Source organism: Boleophthalmus pectinirostris, unplaced genomic scaffold (assembly GCF_026225935.1).
Source record: "Boleophthalmus pectinirostris isolate CB_2022bp ecotype Guang Dong unplaced genomic scaffold, ASM2622593v1 HiC_scaffold_20, whole genome shotgun sequence".
NCBI classification, from domain to species: domain Eukaryota; kingdom Metazoa; phylum Chordata; class Actinopteri; order Gobiiformes; family Gobiidae; genus Boleophthalmus; species Boleophthalmus pectinirostris.
Window position 1 is genome coordinate 11,947,884 of NW_026571153.1, and position 19,254 is coordinate 11,967,137.

At 37.4% G+C, this 19,254-nt stretch overlaps 1 protein-coding gene across 1 annotated transcript in view; it reads right to left on the minus strand.

Moving 5' to 3' along the window:
- Positions 1 to 1,295: 1,295 nt before the first annotated feature.
- Positions 1,296 to 19,254, minus strand: part of LOC110170748 (zeta-sarcoglycan-like) — a 63,032-nt gene continuing 45,073 nt past the window's right edge. The window contains exons 7-8 of the mRNA XM_055156823.1: positions 3,104 to 3,227; positions 1,296 to 1,487 (exon numbers count right to left, since the gene is read on the minus strand). Coding sequence (XP_055012798.1) covers positions 1,296 to 1,487; positions 3,104 to 3,227 — 316 coding nt within the window. The remainder of the gene's footprint in view (positions 1,488 to 3,103; positions 3,228 to 19,254) is intronic.

Here is a 19,254-nt window from a genome sequence, read left to right on the forward strand (position 1 = left end):
GGACGTCTGTGCAAGAAATACACCTATAACTGAATAAATACAAGAGGACAGTAGAGTGTTCAGAGAAAGAAATGAGATCTCCATGGAAACAAGAAGGTGACACCTCACCTAAAAAGTGACATAGTGTACCTTTTAAGTTCCATCCATCCATTTTATTCGGCTTATCCGAGGCCGGGTCGTGGGGGCAGCAGTCTAAGCAGGGACTCCCAGACTTCTTTCACCCCAGACACTTCCTTCCACTCCTCAGGGGGCACCCCAAGGCATTCTCCAGCGTGTCCTGGGTTTTCCCCGGGGCCTCCTTCCAGTGGGACATGCCCAGAACACCTCCCGAGGAAGGCGCCCAGGAGGCATCTAGAACAGATGCCCGAGCCACCTCAACTGCTCCTCTTGACGTGGAGTAGCAGCGGCGAAGTTTCTCCCTTCTTCCAGGTAGATAATGTTGTCAAATCAACTGATACCCAGATACATATTGATACTTAAACTTTTTAAAATGATCTTGATCTATACTTGGTGATATGTATAAAATCATTTTGTGTTATGTAATTTTTTATCAGGGTATTACAATCATTCTGAGTTACAAGAAATCCTTATGCTGCGTTCCAGTTGCCCTCGGAGGTCAGATTTTCCATGTTCTGACTCGTAAATTTACAGTAGAACACCCATCCATCTCGAAAGTCCTACTTGGAAACAACATTTCAGAACCCCGAGCTGGTTCCGAGTTAGAAAGTCCAACATGGCTATGCCCTGCGTTTGGATAAACTTTGACATCCAAGAGTAAAAAATATTGAAGGTTCTTGTGTTATTAGGGTTAGGTTTTTGCCTTTAAATGCTCTGCACGCTCCACCTGCTTTTGTGAACCTGCTCCTGCAATGGGTGAGCCTCTGCAGTTATAAATGCGCTGATATACTCTGCCTGCTTATGGATATACACAGAGCTAATGACAAAAGCAAAAATTCACTTACAAGGACTTGGGCAGGTTTGAGCTCTTTCTTTTTTCTTTTGTTTTTGTTTTTATTGCTTGCTTTTATTGTCTTTACTGTACATATACTGTAATGTTTGGTCATTTTTTATAAAGTTGACCACTGGAAACTCACAAAAAAGCTACTCCGATGTTCAAGCTCCAGCCTCCGAGGATAAATGAAACGCAGCATTAATCTCAAAGTTAAGAGGACAACTCTACAGATGGACAGGACTGTTGAGCTCCATTGGTGTGAATATGAACAACTTTTCCTCTCCAACATTTGTCCCATCAAAATCCTTGAAGTTGCAGCATTTTGGACGCAGATGTTCCCAAATCAACTCCAAAGGCAGATATTGTTCATTATTTGGCAGGTAGAGCTACTTTGGGCCGGAGATAAGTAGACTTTCCCACTGGGGCAAACGCAGACCTCGTATATGGACTGTTCATAGGCCGCCTGGGGTGGGGACTTCGAAAACGTGCCAAGTGGAAGATTCCCCAGCTGGATAATGTTGGCATCTAGAAGTATCTGTAAAAAAAAAAAAAGAACAGAAATCACAGAGGGCTGGAAGTCATTCAAATAACATAGCCAGAGGTGAAGTGAAGACAGTGTGGTTTCTCTGTGATGAATGACTTTGGTGCAATCAGTAAATACAATGTGACGTGTGGTGTGAACAGAGCGCCTCATCTGCCAAAGGAGCATATGGACAAATGACACATACACTCACTTTTATATGAGTCTTTTTAAAGTCTTTTCTATTGGGACTGAGGTGTTTCTATCAAGGGACGCAAGATTATTTGGTAAATTCAGACCATAGTATAAGATAAGATAAGAGAATCTTTATTTGTCCTACAATGGGGAAGTTACCGTGTTGCAACGCACAGTTTAAGCAACAGAATAAAAAAAGGCAAGTCAAAAATCAAGATAATTGAACATTAAACAATACACAATAATCATAAGAACTTTGAAATTCAAATTCAAAGAAATTTCAAGTCGATCTACACAAATAAGTCACATGTAAATGAAGTCAATTTAAAGATTCTGACTGTTTATGTCTGATCAACTTTGCTTTTACGTTCATAAATAGGGGTGTGCAGAAATATTGAAATATTGATATATCGTATTGTTTAATGTGATGATACAGTATCAATATCGTGGGCTGCTGTATCAATATATCACCAAGAGTATTTTTTGTTATATTTTACTAAATTATTTTGTTACAGCACTACAGTTTTGTTGTTTGTTCAGAGGATGGAAACTCGTTTATGCAAAACATTTGACATTTTCATTGTTTTTCATCATTAAAATGTTTGTTAAACCACTTCTTCTGAAAAGTTCATATGAAACACAAAGACTTTTAGTATCACAGCCATGATTTAGCCATTATTTTTCAACTGTATCAAATCGATTTGAAATATATCGCATCGAACCGAAAGTGCACTGTATCAAAATATGTATCGTATCATGGCCTGTGTATCGAGATATGTATTGTATCCGCAACTTCTTAATGAAACCCAGGCCTATTCAAAAGTTTGAGTTCATAAAGCTGGTGACATATTAGAGGAATGCTGATCTGTTAGACTGTGAATGAAAGAAAATGCTGCGTGCTAATCATGAATAATCATGACAATCTTTATGGATTGCAATATCCAAAAAGCTATTAAGGTGAAGCACTGCAGGTGAAAAGAAAAAACTCTTAAATCTGAAATTTCTTCTGCAATTCTGTGGGAAAATATGTAATAGAACTTTTTAATCTTGTAATAAATCACTTACTGAATATAAATGACCAAAACTGCACAAATTGGGGACAAATCTGAGTAAGGAACACTTGCTTAAAAATCATGCCATCATTAGCACTAATGATGTGCTAAAGGGTTTTTAGTAATATGTGTAAATCAGTTTATGTGTTTGATCAGTTTATATTGATGGATTCTTGTTGCTAGGGAAATTTTCACATAAAAATCCAGTCCTAATTGACATTCCTGTGCTGCAGAGCAAATTAAGTGTCATTACTTCCAGCCCAAGCATGAGTTTCACTAATCCATATTATATTCCAGAGTGATCCTTTAATTTGAGTAGCATAAAACTAGCACACAATGAAACTAAATTAGACGAGTATGAAAATGCCTATAGCTGATCCGTACCTCTCCTTCTGTGGACTCCAGCTGCAGGTCTTTTCTGCCGCTGATCTGCAGAAAGCCTTGCGCCGCGCTCACCTCCACCCCCCGCGGAGCCTCCATGGTCAGAGTCCGTGTGGGAGACTCCAACCTGACACAACAAGGTTAAAGTTTAAGGTTAGTCTGTATTGTCCCCGTGGAGAAACTTGTCCTCTGTGTTTGACCCATGCATCCATCAGTGCTGCTGGGGAAACCTGTCAGGACCTGGGAATTAGAACCTTCTTGCTGTGAGTAAAGAGTGTTATTATAATTTGAATTTGAATAGTTTTCTTGATTAAAACTATAGTAAAAAAAAAAAAAAAAGTTAAACATGTTGCGAATGTTTTCCATGTGAAGTTATTTGGAGTGCACCACTGATTAATTGCTTCTTGCTTGAATTCAATCCTCTTACTGAATGCACCCAAAGCAATGAAGTAATAAATCATTAAAAACGCCCGCTAAGTCTAGACTACTAATTTCATATTTTCTAACTCTTGTCTTGTACGTTTTGCCCTCAGTGAAACAGTCGCTGTCCATGTTAAAGTAGGCCATAATTGTATCAGTGGATTTTGACCTTCAGCAAAACACAGGCTAATTTGAATCTGCATTTCCCCATTTGTTTACACAGTGGCAGGAGTCAGATAGCCAATCAATGCAGAATTTATTTTCATAACTCATAACCGTCTCCAATTGATTTTCTCCCCCACGTCGCCCCCAAATCTGTTTTCAATGCATTTTAAATAGAAGACTTAAAGAGGCCGTCTTGAAATCGTTTAAATCTCCGTGCCCTATGAAAATGACACACATTTTGGGATTATGTGCTGCTGAATATAGGCAAGAGAAAAGGCAAATGAATTTCATCTGCGTTTGCAAAATCCTCTTAGACTCAAAATAAGCTCTGAGTAGGAAATGAGAAAACAGGAAACTAAAATGTGACTGTTTACGGGATGGAATAATTAATAACTGCATGATTATTTACGCAAACTCAAAACTCAATAGCAATTTAAAGATGCTGTACCGGATTTTTACTTCTAAAAAAAGGGTTTGCAATGGTCCAAACCTTAAGAAATTTTAGTGTCCTAATTATTCACGGTGATTAGTTTATTTGCTTTTCAAAACTTTTTTCTTAAGAGTTTTTTTCTTAAGAGCCACTTATACAATATATCTGTACTGAGGCGTAATTTTGCTCACATATACACTACCGGTCAAAAGTTTTAGAAGAACACCTTCATTTTTCCAGTTTTTTTTTGCAATTCCAATCGTGGAAGTCCAACGAAGAGCTTGAAATGATATGATGAAGAACTGAACAGAAAGAGGTTAAAAAAAAAAAAGACAAAAGATAACAAAACACAAGTCCAAGCTCTGCCAAATCTACCTCAGGAAAAAAAGAACAAGATGGTAAAGCTTGAAAACATGGAGTGTCCAGCACAGTCTCCAGACTTAAACCCCATCGAGCTGGTTTTGGGATGAACTGGACAGAAGAGTGAAAGCCAAGAAACCTACAAGTGCCACACATTTGTTGGAACTTCTGCAACAGTCTTGGGTAAGAACTTTCTGAAGAATATTTGATTTCTATTGGAAAAAGAAAGAGCCACGAGTGTGTTCAGCTGTTATATCTGCCAACAGTGGACACTTTCATGAATCAAAAGTTTAGGATATGTTTTGGTCAACAGTAAACAGAAAAAAAGTGGAAATAGTGTGGTGTAGCCCAGTTGCTGAAATGTTTTCAGTTCAAATTGGTGGGTAACTTGGATTGACATCTCATTTAAATGTATTTTTTTTAAACTTTGTAAACTCATCTGCAGTCCACATTTCCTCCCCTGCTCAAGTTCAGTGTGTCTATATTTTTGCGCTATTTTCAAACCATTTTTAGTCAGGATCAAGTCTATACTCTGCGAAAACAAAATCTAGCCAAGTTAAGATGACTTGAATTAAGAACGTTTTATCATGATTTGAGTAAATTTCACTTGACGAATAAAATGATCTGCCAGTGGAACAAGACTTTTGTACTTAAAATATGAAAATACATCTTGTTACACTTAAGATAAGAAAAACAACAACTTTTTGCACTTAAAATAAGAAACAAAATCAAATGCTGCTTGAATTAAGAAAAACACACTTATTCCACTGGTAGATAATTTTACTTGTCAAGTTGAATCTACCAAAATAAAGTAAAATGTTCTTAATTTAAATCATGATAACTTACCAAGATATTGTTTTTTCTAGTGTAATAGGATTAAACCAAGTCTACATCAGGACTACATTACCAAAATCTATATCTAGCTAAGTTAAAATGATTAAATTAAGAACATTTGAGTTTATTTGAGTAGACTCAACTTGAAAAGTAAAATTATCTACCAATTAAATGATTTTGTTTCTTCATCATTATCATCATCATCTTTATTCCAGACTCATGCTCCATTTTTAAAACAGACAAGGACAGTGACAATACAAAACAAAAAACATTTATGTTTTTAAAGACAACCACACCAGTGTCTCCACATATCGCATTGCACTGAATCTTATATTTGTGAGTGACATTATTATTTCATTGTCTGATTTGTTCAGTCAGCAGATAAAACTGTACATTAAAATTTTTAGTGCAGCTTGCAAAGCATTCACTCATGCAGAAACAAACATTTCTGTCACACTCGTCCATCGTGGCCTCCTCAAAAGCACCTGTAAAGAGTCACTGTAGGCCACCTGCAGTCTTTGCAAACTGGCTTTTTTATAATTAGTCCAGAGGTGAGCTGTGTCTTAGTTTAAGTGCAAAATAAAATGTTGTTGTCTTTCTTATCTTAAGTGTAGCAAGATGTATTTTCACATGTTAAGAACAAAAAGTTTTGCTCCATTGGTAGATAATTTTACAAGTTTAATGTACTCAAATCATGATAAAACTTTCTTAATTCAAGTCATTTTAACTTGGCTAGATTTTAGTTTTTGGCGTAACATTAGTTTGATATATTCGTCCAGAATTAACTACAAACAGACATCCACACTATAATGAGGACTTGAAAATAATACAAAAAAGAGTTATTATTTTCATTACCTGGTGATTAAGCAAGGAAACAAAAATACTTCAGGCCTTCTAATTATTTTTATGGTAATTTGATTAATCCGAAAACATAAAGCAGGAAGAAGACTTTATATTAACAAGAAACAAAATCCTTCCTTATGTGCTAATTAAGTAATGTGCCTCTTTTATCCAATTTACTAAATGCTATCCCATATTAATGCGCTAAAGAGTACGATGCCATTGTTTAGTTTTGGTTTAGTTCTAGTTAAACCTTATTTATGCATAAAAAATCTGGGTTGTGGCTTTATATAGTTCCCCATTAAAGTTATTGCTACATACAAGTATATCTTCTAAAGCGGCATTTAAATTGAAAACAACTGTCTTATAAAACAAATATACTATTTATTTGAAACGGCTTGTATTTTCCAAAACAGTGCAGTCATTAATTTCACTGTTTCTGCATCTGTCTCCATGTGTTGTACAAATGAGTCATGGTTTTGCATTGACATCATTCAACAGTGAAGACAGTGTTAACAAGTTGAAGAAATGTCAAGCAAATGGTGTTGTCGCCACAAACACAATTCTGCCACAAGACAAAGTGTTCAATTTCCAAAAGTGCCTGTATCAGACACAGTCCAAAACAAAGCATTAAATGAATTAAATTAAAATGTCTCTCCCCGGCTTTTATACCCATGGACAATCACTTTCATTTAGGAGTACGGAGAGTATGGGCCACCATCTGAGGGCCAAATCAAACATAAAGCGAGTCTCGTTTTAAAATGCACATGACAGATTAGACTCATTTCTGTGAGATGTATAGAACAATACCATTTACTGATATGTTACTGTAAAGTTTTAGCCTGATTCATCAGCCGGTTTCACTTCGTAGAAACCGTCTGACCTCACAGGATTAGGATTTGTTCGCTCAACGGTAGACGGGTACTTTTTTCATTGAACCAGTCGCTGTTATTTGGTCGTGACGTACGTAATGTGCCGCTAACGGGGCTAAATGGTATATTAATCTTTTCCCAAATCCCGTAGGAAGGGCAATAACGTCTTTCCCCTTGATAAAATTCAACAAACATTCTCGTTGTTCCGGCTTTAAATCCTCGATCTCGGGAATCGTTGCCAACACAGAATGTATGTCTCTTCGCTGACTGGCTGGTGCCCGGACTTGTAATTCCGGGGAATTTGTGAACCATATAGTGTATTCCAATTCCTGGAGATTCCTGGAGAGAAATGAAATTGAGTGGAGGCACGAGGCTAATAAAGTTTAGCCTAGTCACTTAGAATATTGAGCAGTAAAATACAATAATAATAGAAAGCGCAAACAAATGTCCCAGCTCAACAGGTAGAGTCATCAGATCCAGTACAGGACAGTTTGAGGTGAGTAGCAGCCCTCAGGACAAAAGTGTACCCCCTCTCTGTCCTCTGTGTCCTGTAGTGTTATGTAAATCAATCGAAGATTTACTGTTTTTGAATGAAACTTATGATCCACAAATGTTGAAACTTATCATTACTTATTAGGCACTGGGTCCACAACTGACAACAACCACGTCGTTAAGGGTTGAATACTCACCACTTTCTGAAACTACTGTGAATGTTTTTTTTAAACTTTTGCTTATTTATGCTGCCAGAGAAGACTTGGAACTTGACAGTTTTTGTTTCATGTGGAAAGGCCGAATAATTACAGAGAGCGTAACCATAAACCAAATAACAAAAAACAAATCTGCACACTGACAAACAGCAAATTCCACCATGAATTCTGAGCTACTGTATCCTCGAGCTCTGTGTTAAAATATAGGAAGAATTTGGTGTCACGTGATGTAACCTATTTGACTTTTAACGGTCAAAATGCAAATATTGTGTCCTGTTTATGGTAAATGCATGTAATTACCTCCTCTTTTCTCAATTCTTTTTTCTTTATATATTTTTCTATATATTTGTGGCCCCATCTCTAACAAAAATACAAGTTTCAACATTTGTGGATATTCAGTTTGGTGATTTCTTTACAAAAAAAACAAAACAAAACAGTGTCTCACCAATAGAGTTATAATGGCCCTTGCCCTCCATCTAAAAATAATGACAAACTTCAGAACAAGAAGAAAACCTATAGATGTTTATGGTTTATGAATGATTGAGGATGGTTGTCATGGAAGCTGAATGTTGCTTGTTTAGATACTTGTTTGCCATCTGTTAATTCATCTGTACTAATTGGAAATAATAGCAATATGTTTCTGATTATAGCGTCTGTATTCTGTCCCTAAGTGCTTATTATGCTCAATGATGCATGTATGCTTAGCTCTGCGCTGACCTTCTATAGCCTAATTTTGATTGAATGAGGTGCTTTAATTTGTTTGCATGTAAAGTGCACATTGATGTTGAAACTGATTGGTAAAGTCTAGCAATTCTGTTTAATTATGAATTTATTCGTTCTCATTGTAAAGAAGCAGGTCCTTGTGTGTAGCTGGTGAGTTTTAACAAGCGCTATCTTAATAATTAATCTTTCTGCCCTTGATGTGTGAACATCAAGTGCGGGGCGTGGGTAATTTGATTTGATATTTTTACAAATGTGTTTTAATTTAACTTTGTGGTTGTTGAATCATAGTTTTATGTATAGTGAGTGGTATTAATTTAAGACTGATGTTGCTTCAAGTGTGTACCTGTTGTGTGTTGAAGTCGGAACTAAATCAGAGCTCCTAAATTTTACAGAAAGGACTATTATGAGCTTTTAGACATATTAGAATTTTGTTACTTCATCAAAAATGAATTGGAGTTTTGTTTATTTCACACACTGAGTAACTTATTACTAGTCTGTCAGTATCCTCAAAATGCTCAAAATTATCTCTTCCACCTTGTGATGTTATGAATTGATAGTTTTCATGTTAACAGCTACCTTTTACTTGGCAATTCCAGGTCTGAAATCATCCAAATGATTCTAGTGAAGGTGTTTGGAGTTTAAAAACACAGTGGGCACTGAGAGAAGAGAAGAAATCAGCCTAAATAAGCAGAGTTTGTGTGTTAAACATGTGTGGATAAAACAAAACACAACTCTATGTTTTTGATAAGGAAACAACATTATAACATAGTCCAGAAAATAGCGTAATATGGCCTTTTTTTAATAATACATTTTGACAATATACTCAACCTTTTATACAGTTTGTTACAGTTTTCTAATTACAATAAATCCTTAATCACAAAAAAGGTTTAAATTTAAATCCCTTGGTATTTCCGGACCAGCTTGGATTGTAGAATAGAAATCAAATCAATATAACAAATTTAATGGCTTTGTTAGACCACTCAAAACAATAATAGTCATATTTTAAACTGCCTTATTTATGTATGACTTGACTCCACGTTATAATGTTGGGTATATAAACAGTGTTTAACACAAGCTCTCCGGTTGTGTTGAATTCTCCTCACATGTTTGGCTGACCTTTAGTTCAGAGGAAAGGGCAGAGCAGCTGTATACAGGAGCTCAAACACTGACGGCTGAGCTGGGAGAGAGCTGAGGAAATGATATTATTGTTTGTATGTACAGCGAGACTCAGATGCAAACAAATTCTCATAATAAAATGCCCTAATGACACTAAAGGCCATACATCTATGTTTTCGTTCTAAGTATTTGAGCTAAATTTGTTTTGCCCCAGATGTATGAGCGGCTCTTGAGGTCAAAATAAGGATTTTGTATTTAATGCATATTTAAAGCCATCTATTACTTCACTGTGATTGGTTAAATTCACCTGTCAGTCACTCAGAGCAGGATGAGAGGCTGACCAATAGGAGGAGTGGGTGGGGAAAAGTGTCTGCATTTCAACAGGTTTCACATCTGCCAGCTACAGTTAAAAATAAATAAATAAACAAACTTGCAGATAGTAACTTTAAATGATAATATGAACAATCAAAAAAGCATTTACATTTTTAACCATGAGACAACACATTTATCAGTGTGACCTGTTCTTGGGTTTTCAGCTTCTTGTTATATGCAACTAGCCTGATTACACCGCCGATTTCACTTCGTGGAAACCGTCTGACCTCGCAGCATTAGAATTAATTTGCTCGACAGAAGGCAGGTACTTTTTTTATTTAACCAATTGCTGCTATTTGGTTGTGACATATGTAATGCGCCAAATCCCGTAGGAAGAATGGCAATAACGGCTTTCCCCTTGATAAATTTCACCAAACATTCTCTTTGCTCCGGCTTTAAATCCTCGATCTCGAGGAATCGTTGCCAACACAGAATGTTTGTCTTCATCTACATCCATCTCGACCGCTTTGTTTACTGTTGTGCTGTACCACAAAAGGGACTCAGTCATCTTTGCTGATTGGCCGGTGCGCGGTCTACAACTTCTGGGGTTCTTGCAAACCATCTACTGTATTCAGATTCCTGACCTAGTCACTGGAGAAAAATGAAATTGAGTTGGAGGCACTAGGTGGCGCCAGCCTGGCTAATATGCAACATCATTTCCCATTCCAAATATTTGTTGAATATACCATTGTGAAAAAAAAAATACATGGCACTGTAGTCGTCTACTACTACTATTTCAATAAGAAAGTTTTTATTTACCAACTTGATGATATTAAGGCATCTTTTCCTCCATGATAGCCCAGACAGTGTAATGCAGCAATAGTTCAATCTCGGTCCAACCCGATTCGGTGGCAGAGAGCTCCCAGCCCCTGGTCTGAGGGAGCTGTCCTGCCTTATCTCCTTAATGAAGTTGTCAGTCGTGTGGAGACATTAGCGCCTCTTACACGAGGACAGAGGGAAGAAGAGGGACTGTGGGCTAAGCTGGAGATGGCTCTGTTCATTGAAGCGTATTTAGGTTGGTGAGAACTCTGGTGAATTCTTGTGACATGAATTAACTTAAAAAAAAAAAAAATCAATACAATATAATTAAAGCCTGTATGTTACTTTTCAGTCAAAAAATACACTTATTTTTCTTTCATTTTGATTGTTTCCACAGAAATGTTCCTATAATTAGCTATAATATTCCACAGTGGCATAAAACTTCTAAAAAAAATGTTCAGAAGTATGGTTTTAACTTTCTAATTTCATGGAATCAAGCATATAGCAAAGTTACATACTGTACCAGACCATTAATCCTAAATTATCTTCTCTGAGCACTCAAATTGCTGTTTTTCTTTTCATTTTGCCCGGAGGTAAATTTCCTAACTTCTGTGCAGCTTTTGAAGATCATAAGCCATCATCGTTCTGTTTTAACTTAAAAACAGTGAAATAATTATCCCCAGGTGACCAAACACAAGAAAATTAAAGCCACAAAAATGCAGAATATGTGTATTATATATATCTCTTTTGAAAGTCCTCCAAATATTGCATGTAATCAGAAGCTGAAATCCATGAAAAGCTGTACCTAAAGATGACATGTATATTGTTTTTGCAGTAGAATAATGAATCTTTCTTTCATGAGTGAGATCTGAAGCCGGTAAACCTACAGTATGTGACAAAATGTGACAGAACACCACTGAGCATCAATCCTCCATTTTAGCAGCACTCAGACAAAAATAATATCATTACACATGACAGATATTCTCAAATATGCCAGTAAAACTCAGTAATATTCAAATAACCCAGTAATTAGATCAGATTTTTTTATGTTAGTTTAGACTATCAAAAAACTTGGTGACATGACTGGATTTTTAGAGTAACTGTTCTATTTGGAAGACAACGAATGACGAATTTTAAAATAACTTTCAGCTTTTGACAATTTTTTTCTCATTCATGTCTTGCCACTTTCCCCTGTCCTTTTGGCGTAATTTTCCTTGTCAAAACCTGCACCATCAGGCAGAAATCATTACTCAATTACTCACATCAAATGCAGACGGTACTGTAATAACTACACTTTATTATCTTTAATATGCACTGTGTAACTTTTTGGTAGGGGGTCCTTCATGTGCTTTTATTTATGGATATGTGATTAATCTGCCTGGAATGTTCCACAATATGACATTAAACAGCTCTACCTTACTTATTCAATTACACGTGGTTTTATAGCTCAAAAATACCTAGAAAAACAGGCATTCTGATAGTGAATGGGGTTGCCTCTCCACAGATCTGACCTGTAACTTGGTCTGGTTTGGTCTCCATTTAGATAGAACAGTTAAGACAATACTGTGACACAATCCAGACCAGACAAAGCAACAACACCTCCACTAGAAAAGTTACACAATGCTAGCCAGGCTGGTGCCAGCTAGTGCCTCCGCTCAATTTCATTTCTCTCCAGCGACTAGATCAGGAATCAGGATACACAAAAACCCAGGAAGTGTGAGTTCGGCCACCAGCTAATCAACGATTCCAGAGATCGAGGATTTAAAGCCGGAACAAAGAGAATGTTTGGTGAATTTTATCAAGGGGAAAGACGCTATTGCCCTTCTTCCTATGGGATTTGGGGAAAGCTTAATATACCAGTTATCCCCATTAGTGGTGCATTACATACGTCAGGACCAAATAACAGTGACTGGTTAAATAAAAAAAGTACCCACCTACCGTCGAGCGAACAAATCCTAATGCTGCTAGGTCAAACGGTTTCCACGAAGTGAAACCAGCTGATGAATCAGACTCGCACAATGCACCTTTAATAAAGAGTGAAGTTCTAGGGTTAGGGCAGGGGTCACCAAACTTTTTTCTCTGGGGGCCACATTATCGCTCGTGACTGTGATGGGGGCCAGGGTCGGGTCGGCTGTATAAAAGAACTGTATGATCCTGACGATGCAGATTATATTCTTTGAAAACCGCCACACTTTCTTGCACAAACTGCATGCTCCTTATGCTGAACAAAAAAATAATCGGTTGTCCTCTGTCAAGTTTTCGTACTTTAACACCCGCCATTTAGCTGTCCTTAACTGCACTACAGAACTCTGTGCGTCACTGTTTGATCTCGAACTTGTCAGGTGATGAAAATTCAGCAGCAAATTCAGTATCATATAGCTATTTAAATATAAATATAAACACTTCATATAAATATCATTTTAATTGAAAAATAAACAAAATACAAGATGCAGATGTGTTATTATTTTGTTAGTCTAATAGTATAATTGCCTAAGATTAGTTTTTTTTTTTTTTTTTTCTGGGCCAAAAAGTGATAACTGCCTAACTTTGCTCTCCTACCACTGCTGCATCACCCTGCCTCATTGCCTATGTCCTCAGCCGTCAGAACACTTGTTAGAGTCTAAAATCACTGTCTGCTTTAGTCATCTCTATACAATATCAAAAAAAAATAAATAAATAAATAAATAAATAAATATATATATATGTGTGTTTTTCTTGTCTTCTGAAAATGTTCAAATATGACTCAGGCAACTGTTATCACGCAGGTAACTTGGACTCAAATGAACACAAACGTACAGGCTTAGTTCAATAACAGAAAGTGTCTTACAACAGGTAATGTTTAATATGGCAAATCAGACTGAAAATACAACAGAGGAATATATGATTATCAAATGTGAACGAAAACATCTTCCAAAATTGGGAAATACTCTAGTAGAAAATAGGTTGAATAAACTCAGGAACAGGTACAACAAACAAATACAAAATTGCAGAAGTTGCAAACAACAGAGATCAGATTCAGGGTTTCAGATAAAGAGTTTTCAGATACGACGCTTGAGTGTGTGTCTTTACAGATCAACAATCTCTCAAAGACTGAGTGAGCAGGAGGAGTAGACTACCCTGGGAAGAATTGGGAATGAGAGGCAGCCGTAGGAAAAGGAGGGAGGCAGCAAAAGGAGGACCGAAACAGACTGGGAAACAGAGCTGGACTGGGGAAAACATGTAAACAAAAGGCAGGACTCTGACAACGGTGCTATTAGGCTAACGATTTGGCGATAAGTAATAAAAAAAAAAAAAAAAGGACATGACAACTTTTGAGGCTTGTGTCATAGGGCCAGTTCATAAAGGGGAGGCAGAGGGGCTGGGGGGGCGGTCAAAGGGGAGTGGAGGGCCGGAGTCAGCCCGCGGGCCTTCCTTTGATGACCCCTTGGTTATGGTTTTAATTCATCATTCTTAATAAATAGTAAAGGAGAAAATCAATTCTGTAAAATGGACAAACTCAAGCTTTTTCAGTGCAGTTCTGTTTCTTTTTTCATTATGAATTAAGTATTTGTTCATGTTTTATTAATGCCACTTCATGTACAGTTATGATAAAGATGTAACATGTCAATAATAACTCCAGAAAAATAAGATAATGTTTAGATTTGTGATGTGCATGTAAACATATATATCTTATGTTAATGGAGTCTGGATGTATTACAAATGCACAGGCCAATTTCCTCGTGGGTGTGTTGTAATCTCCGCATCTCTGTCTGTAGATGTAGGGGGCGTTAGAGGACAGACACTCTCAAAAAATAAGGCAAACCGACATTGTGCGCGGAGACAAGGTGAAAGGCTGGACTGCAGACGACAACAGCCAAGATGGAGGTAATAAAACTGTGAACTCAGGGCAGGAAATGACAAAACTCAGATGTGGCGAAAAAGAGAGAGAGGAGTTTCAGGGACATTGTCAGCTTTCAGACACAAGCAGACACAAGGATTACAATGTGTGATACTTCGCAGTGACATCAACGCTGCAGGAGGGGGGTGTTCTGCATGAATGTCTGTGAAAGAATGTCCAGCAGTTACCATGGTGGCACAATGCACACATTAAATAACACAGCCTGACGAGCTTTAGATTGTCTGAAAACTCAAGAAAAAAATGATCTAAAGTAGGGGTATAATGTGAAATCTTTTTTTTTTTTTTTTCTACCATGTTGTAATTCTGTTGCCTGAGGAGGTTTTAGATATCTTCCATGCGTATCTTCCATGAGTATTTTTGCAATCTCTCTCAGGCCCTCTTTCAACCCCCCTTAATGTTAGCTACACTGTAAAATCTAACTTGCATTCATCTAGTTTACTTTACTCACAGCTACGAATTTGTGGATATTTATGATTGTGGTAAAGTAACAGTTCCTTTCAGGGCAAAAAAACACATTATTTGTCAATTAGACTAAGGTCAATTTGAATGAGACAAGTAACTTCAACAGTGATGTTAGATTCCCGTGATCGAGGATTTAAAACTGGAACAAAGAGAATGTTTGGTGAATTTTATCAAGGGGAAAAACTTTATTACCCTTCTTCCTATGGAATTTGGGAAAAGTTTCATATACCAGTTAACCCCGTTAGTGGTGCATTACATATGTCACGACCAAATAGCAGCGATTGGTTAAATTAAAAAGTACCCGCCTACCGTCGAGTGAACGAATCCTAATGCTGCGAGTTCAGATGGTTTCCATGAAGTGAAACCGGCTGATGACTCATGCGAGATCTAAATGGCATTATTGTAGAATAGAACCTGTTTTTACTCTAACTTGTGTAAATAAATAACATTTACTTGCTCAATTCAAGGCAATCGGTTTCCATGGTTTTGCCAAGTAAGATGACATTACTCCTTAAGTAAAGGTTACTACATACTTCAGATGTGATGAACTGGCTGATTCGTTGGCACAGCTTCACAACATGAGTGCTATGAATGAAAACTAAAGTTCACTTAACTTGCTGTGTCTCGTTAGATGAAAGAGAAATTTACTGTACACTACACTGAGAAATTAGTAAAATCAGCTTTAGATTCACCGTACACTTTAGTCAGATTTCTCAAGGCAATCTGTTTCCTAGATTTTTTCAAGTACGGTCTACTTATTAGATTTTACAGTGTATAAGATTCTGTCCAATGCTCAGCCCACAAGCCTTCGTCATCCATGCTCCCACACGACAATTCCCATAAAAGCACACAAAAGCATGATGCAGTACACAGCAACTTGACAAATCTGTGGGATTTAGCTGTGATAGCACTCTGAAGGGGGTGTAACTTAACATAAGGAGCAAAGAGAAGGGGGACTCGGAGTGTCAAAAATGAAAGTGAAACTTATAAAACCTGTTAATGTTGTTTTCGGCAAATATAACACTTTCAAAACAATAAAAGGGAACATGGTGACCTAATTATGTTCTGTTTTAACAGTAATACCCCAGAAAAGTAAAATACCTCATCTTTAAACAACACATTTTCAGGAGCCTGTGATCAATGCGAGCACTCATAGTCCTGTTTACATGTTTGATTTTCAACAGAAACAGCACGGTGACAGCACGTATCTGTACTGAGGCAAGAAAACCGTTGCTCAAATACATGAGAAAAGTCAGGCACAGGCCCTTTTGTTCAAGAGTTGACGCTTCAGACGAAAGGTGATGGAGCCTTTTCTGTCCAGGCTCCTCAGCTTTGGAATGACCTGCCTGAGAAGATAAGGCTCGCACCATCAGTACCATTTTTAAACCACTTCTTAAAAAACACTTTTGTTGTCAGGGCTTTTTATGAAATGTCTCTATTTCTATGTATGCGTCTTTTCTTTGTATTTTTTATATATTTTGTATTTTATCTTCTGGGTGTGTATTGTGTCTAATGTGCCTGTTCAACTTGTTTTTGTGTTCTTTTTAGTAATATATAACGTCAGAGGTGAGACCAAGTTGCTGTTTTGCAAGTCTCAAGTAAGTCTCAAGTGTTTGACTTCGGCTACGTTCAGACTGCAGGGCTTAATGCTCAATTCCGATTTTTTTGTGAAATCCGATGTTTTTGCGAGGTCGTTCACATTTCCAATTAAATGCGACTTGTCTGTGACTCCAGTGTGAACAGTAAACGGCCCGAAAGTGTCCCGCATGCGCACTGGAGAACACGATGACGTCAACCCCATGCGTCAACCGCAGCGAGCGTGCTCTGTGTTTACGGAAGTTGTCCAAACATGGTCACGAGCATTGAGCACCTGGCGATTTTACAGTTCCGGTTTCCGCCTGCTTCAGCGCAGAATAGTGACGTTTGTCGCTTGTTAATGACGTGTAGGTCAGATGGATGCGTTTTGGCCGTTCAGACTGAAGTCGCATGTCAAAAGATCGGATATGTATTGGATTCAGGACCACATATCCAAGTGGCCTGTGTCGCATTTGAAAAATTCTGATCTGTGCCGTTCAGACTGTCATTAAAAGATCAGATACAGGTCACATAGAAGCCAAAAAATCGGATTTGGGTCACTTCAGGCTGCAGTCTGAACGCAGCCTTCAAGTCCAAGCCAAGTCCCAAGTCAAAGACAGGCAAATCCAAGTAAAGTCTCGAGTCACTGGCCCACAAGTCCAAGTCAAGTCCAAGTCGTCTGCTATGAGCTTCAAGTCATTTCAGGTGTTTAATCCAAATATAGTGTAGATTTTAGCAATTTATGAATTTTAAGCTAAATTGTACTTAAAATGCCATTGTATATTTATGAATATTTATAGATAGATAGATATATATTTTTTTATGTTTTGACAAGATCTGAATGTGAATCATTACAGTCTGAATAGAAAGAATTAAAAGATTTAAAATAAGTTATTTTGTCATGTAATCTGCACTGAAATGCAAGGATCATGTTCTATGTAGTTCGGTATTGTACTGTATATTACTCTATTGTACTGTGTTGTACTATATATTACTGTAGTACATTTGATGATACCATATCACAGTACTTCAGTTACAACCAGAGTAACAAACAGAGAAGTGAGAGGGACATGTTCCAGTCTGTTCCTCTAAAATTAATTACCACATTTATCAACTGTAGAGAAAAGTATTTTCTATGGCCCCATCCACACTAGTACGTATTCGAGTCGGAGCGAGTGGACGCCTGAAAACGCCGACGTAGGACTATGCACCGCAAAGTAATTCACTGCCAAAACGCTAAGAGGCTAGAATATATGTCCATTCATGAATACAGTCTATGCGTATGACCTGTAGACGTATAATCTCTGAAAAGTTTCACATGAACCATCTCCAACGCGACAGAAGCACAGAACAGACTCACCATCAGCAGCACATCCCTCTGACACAGAAACCGCATCAGAGCACAAGGAGCAAGCTGTTTTTTGAGCGCTCAGTTTATACAAATTAGGGAAGCTTTGCGGACACAGAAATGACATGTCTGGACGCAAATCATTTCCGATACGGTGATACGGTGATTTGTTTCAGTGTAAACGTAGCTTTAAAACAGTTATTGACCTTCAAGTCCAAGTCGAGACCCAAGTCCATTTTATCAAGTCAAGTCACAAGTCCTAAAAACAGTGACTCAAGTCTGACTCAAGTCCAACTCACAACTACTATATAACGTCTACTAAATGTGAACTTCTGCTCTATATGTTTTAAAACGCAACCTTCAAAGTGAAGTGTGGAGATTGAGATGTAACACAATGATTCCTTTATTCCAGACACATGTTTTAGAGGCTTGTGTGTTTTAGTGAAGCCATTCTTTATGTGTGGAGCAGCTTTAGTCACAGTACGACATTATCACCTCTCAGGCTGCTGGCAGGTGTATTTGAATTGGAAAAGCCTGGTAAATTTGCACAGCGCAGTGTAATGAATAACAGCACTGTGTCGGCCCATTCAATAAATGGCCTTTTTATCTCAACCCAATTTATTCATTACATTTTTTGTCAAATGCTTCTACATTTCCAAGACATTATAATAATTCTTAGCGGTGATGGTGTCTGGGCTCACCTCTACTTAACCTGCTGCTGCAAAATGAAGAATGTTCAATATGCAAACAGAAATCATATTTGTTTTACAAGCCTAAACTCATATGGATTAGGGCAGAGTGGCGTTAGCATGCACATAAATTATTTGTTTTAACGCTCAGATGAAAATGAAAAATGTAACAGCATCCTACACAAGCATGCAAATTTGAAATGAGAATTATAGGTTTCTTAATTCTGTTTTGTAATTATTTATCTCTCTGACATATTCATCTGAAGATTAAAGGTGATATTTTGTAGTCTTTTTACCATTTGTTTGAAACTGTTCATTAAAATGTGAAAAGTGTTTCCTATAGTGGAACAATGAAGAGAGCGACTACTTTTATCACTGGTTTAAAGTAGGCAGTTGGTTAGTTCTGGTTTAACCTTGGTTTGGGCTGGTTTAGTCCTGATTTAGTCCTGGTTTAGTCCTGGTTTACTTCTGCTTTGGTCTGTTTAATCCTAATTTAGCCCTGGTTTAGTGCTGGTTTAGTCCTGGTTTTGTTCTGTGTTGGTCCTGGTTTAGTCCTGGTTTGGTCTTGGTTTAATCTTGGTTTG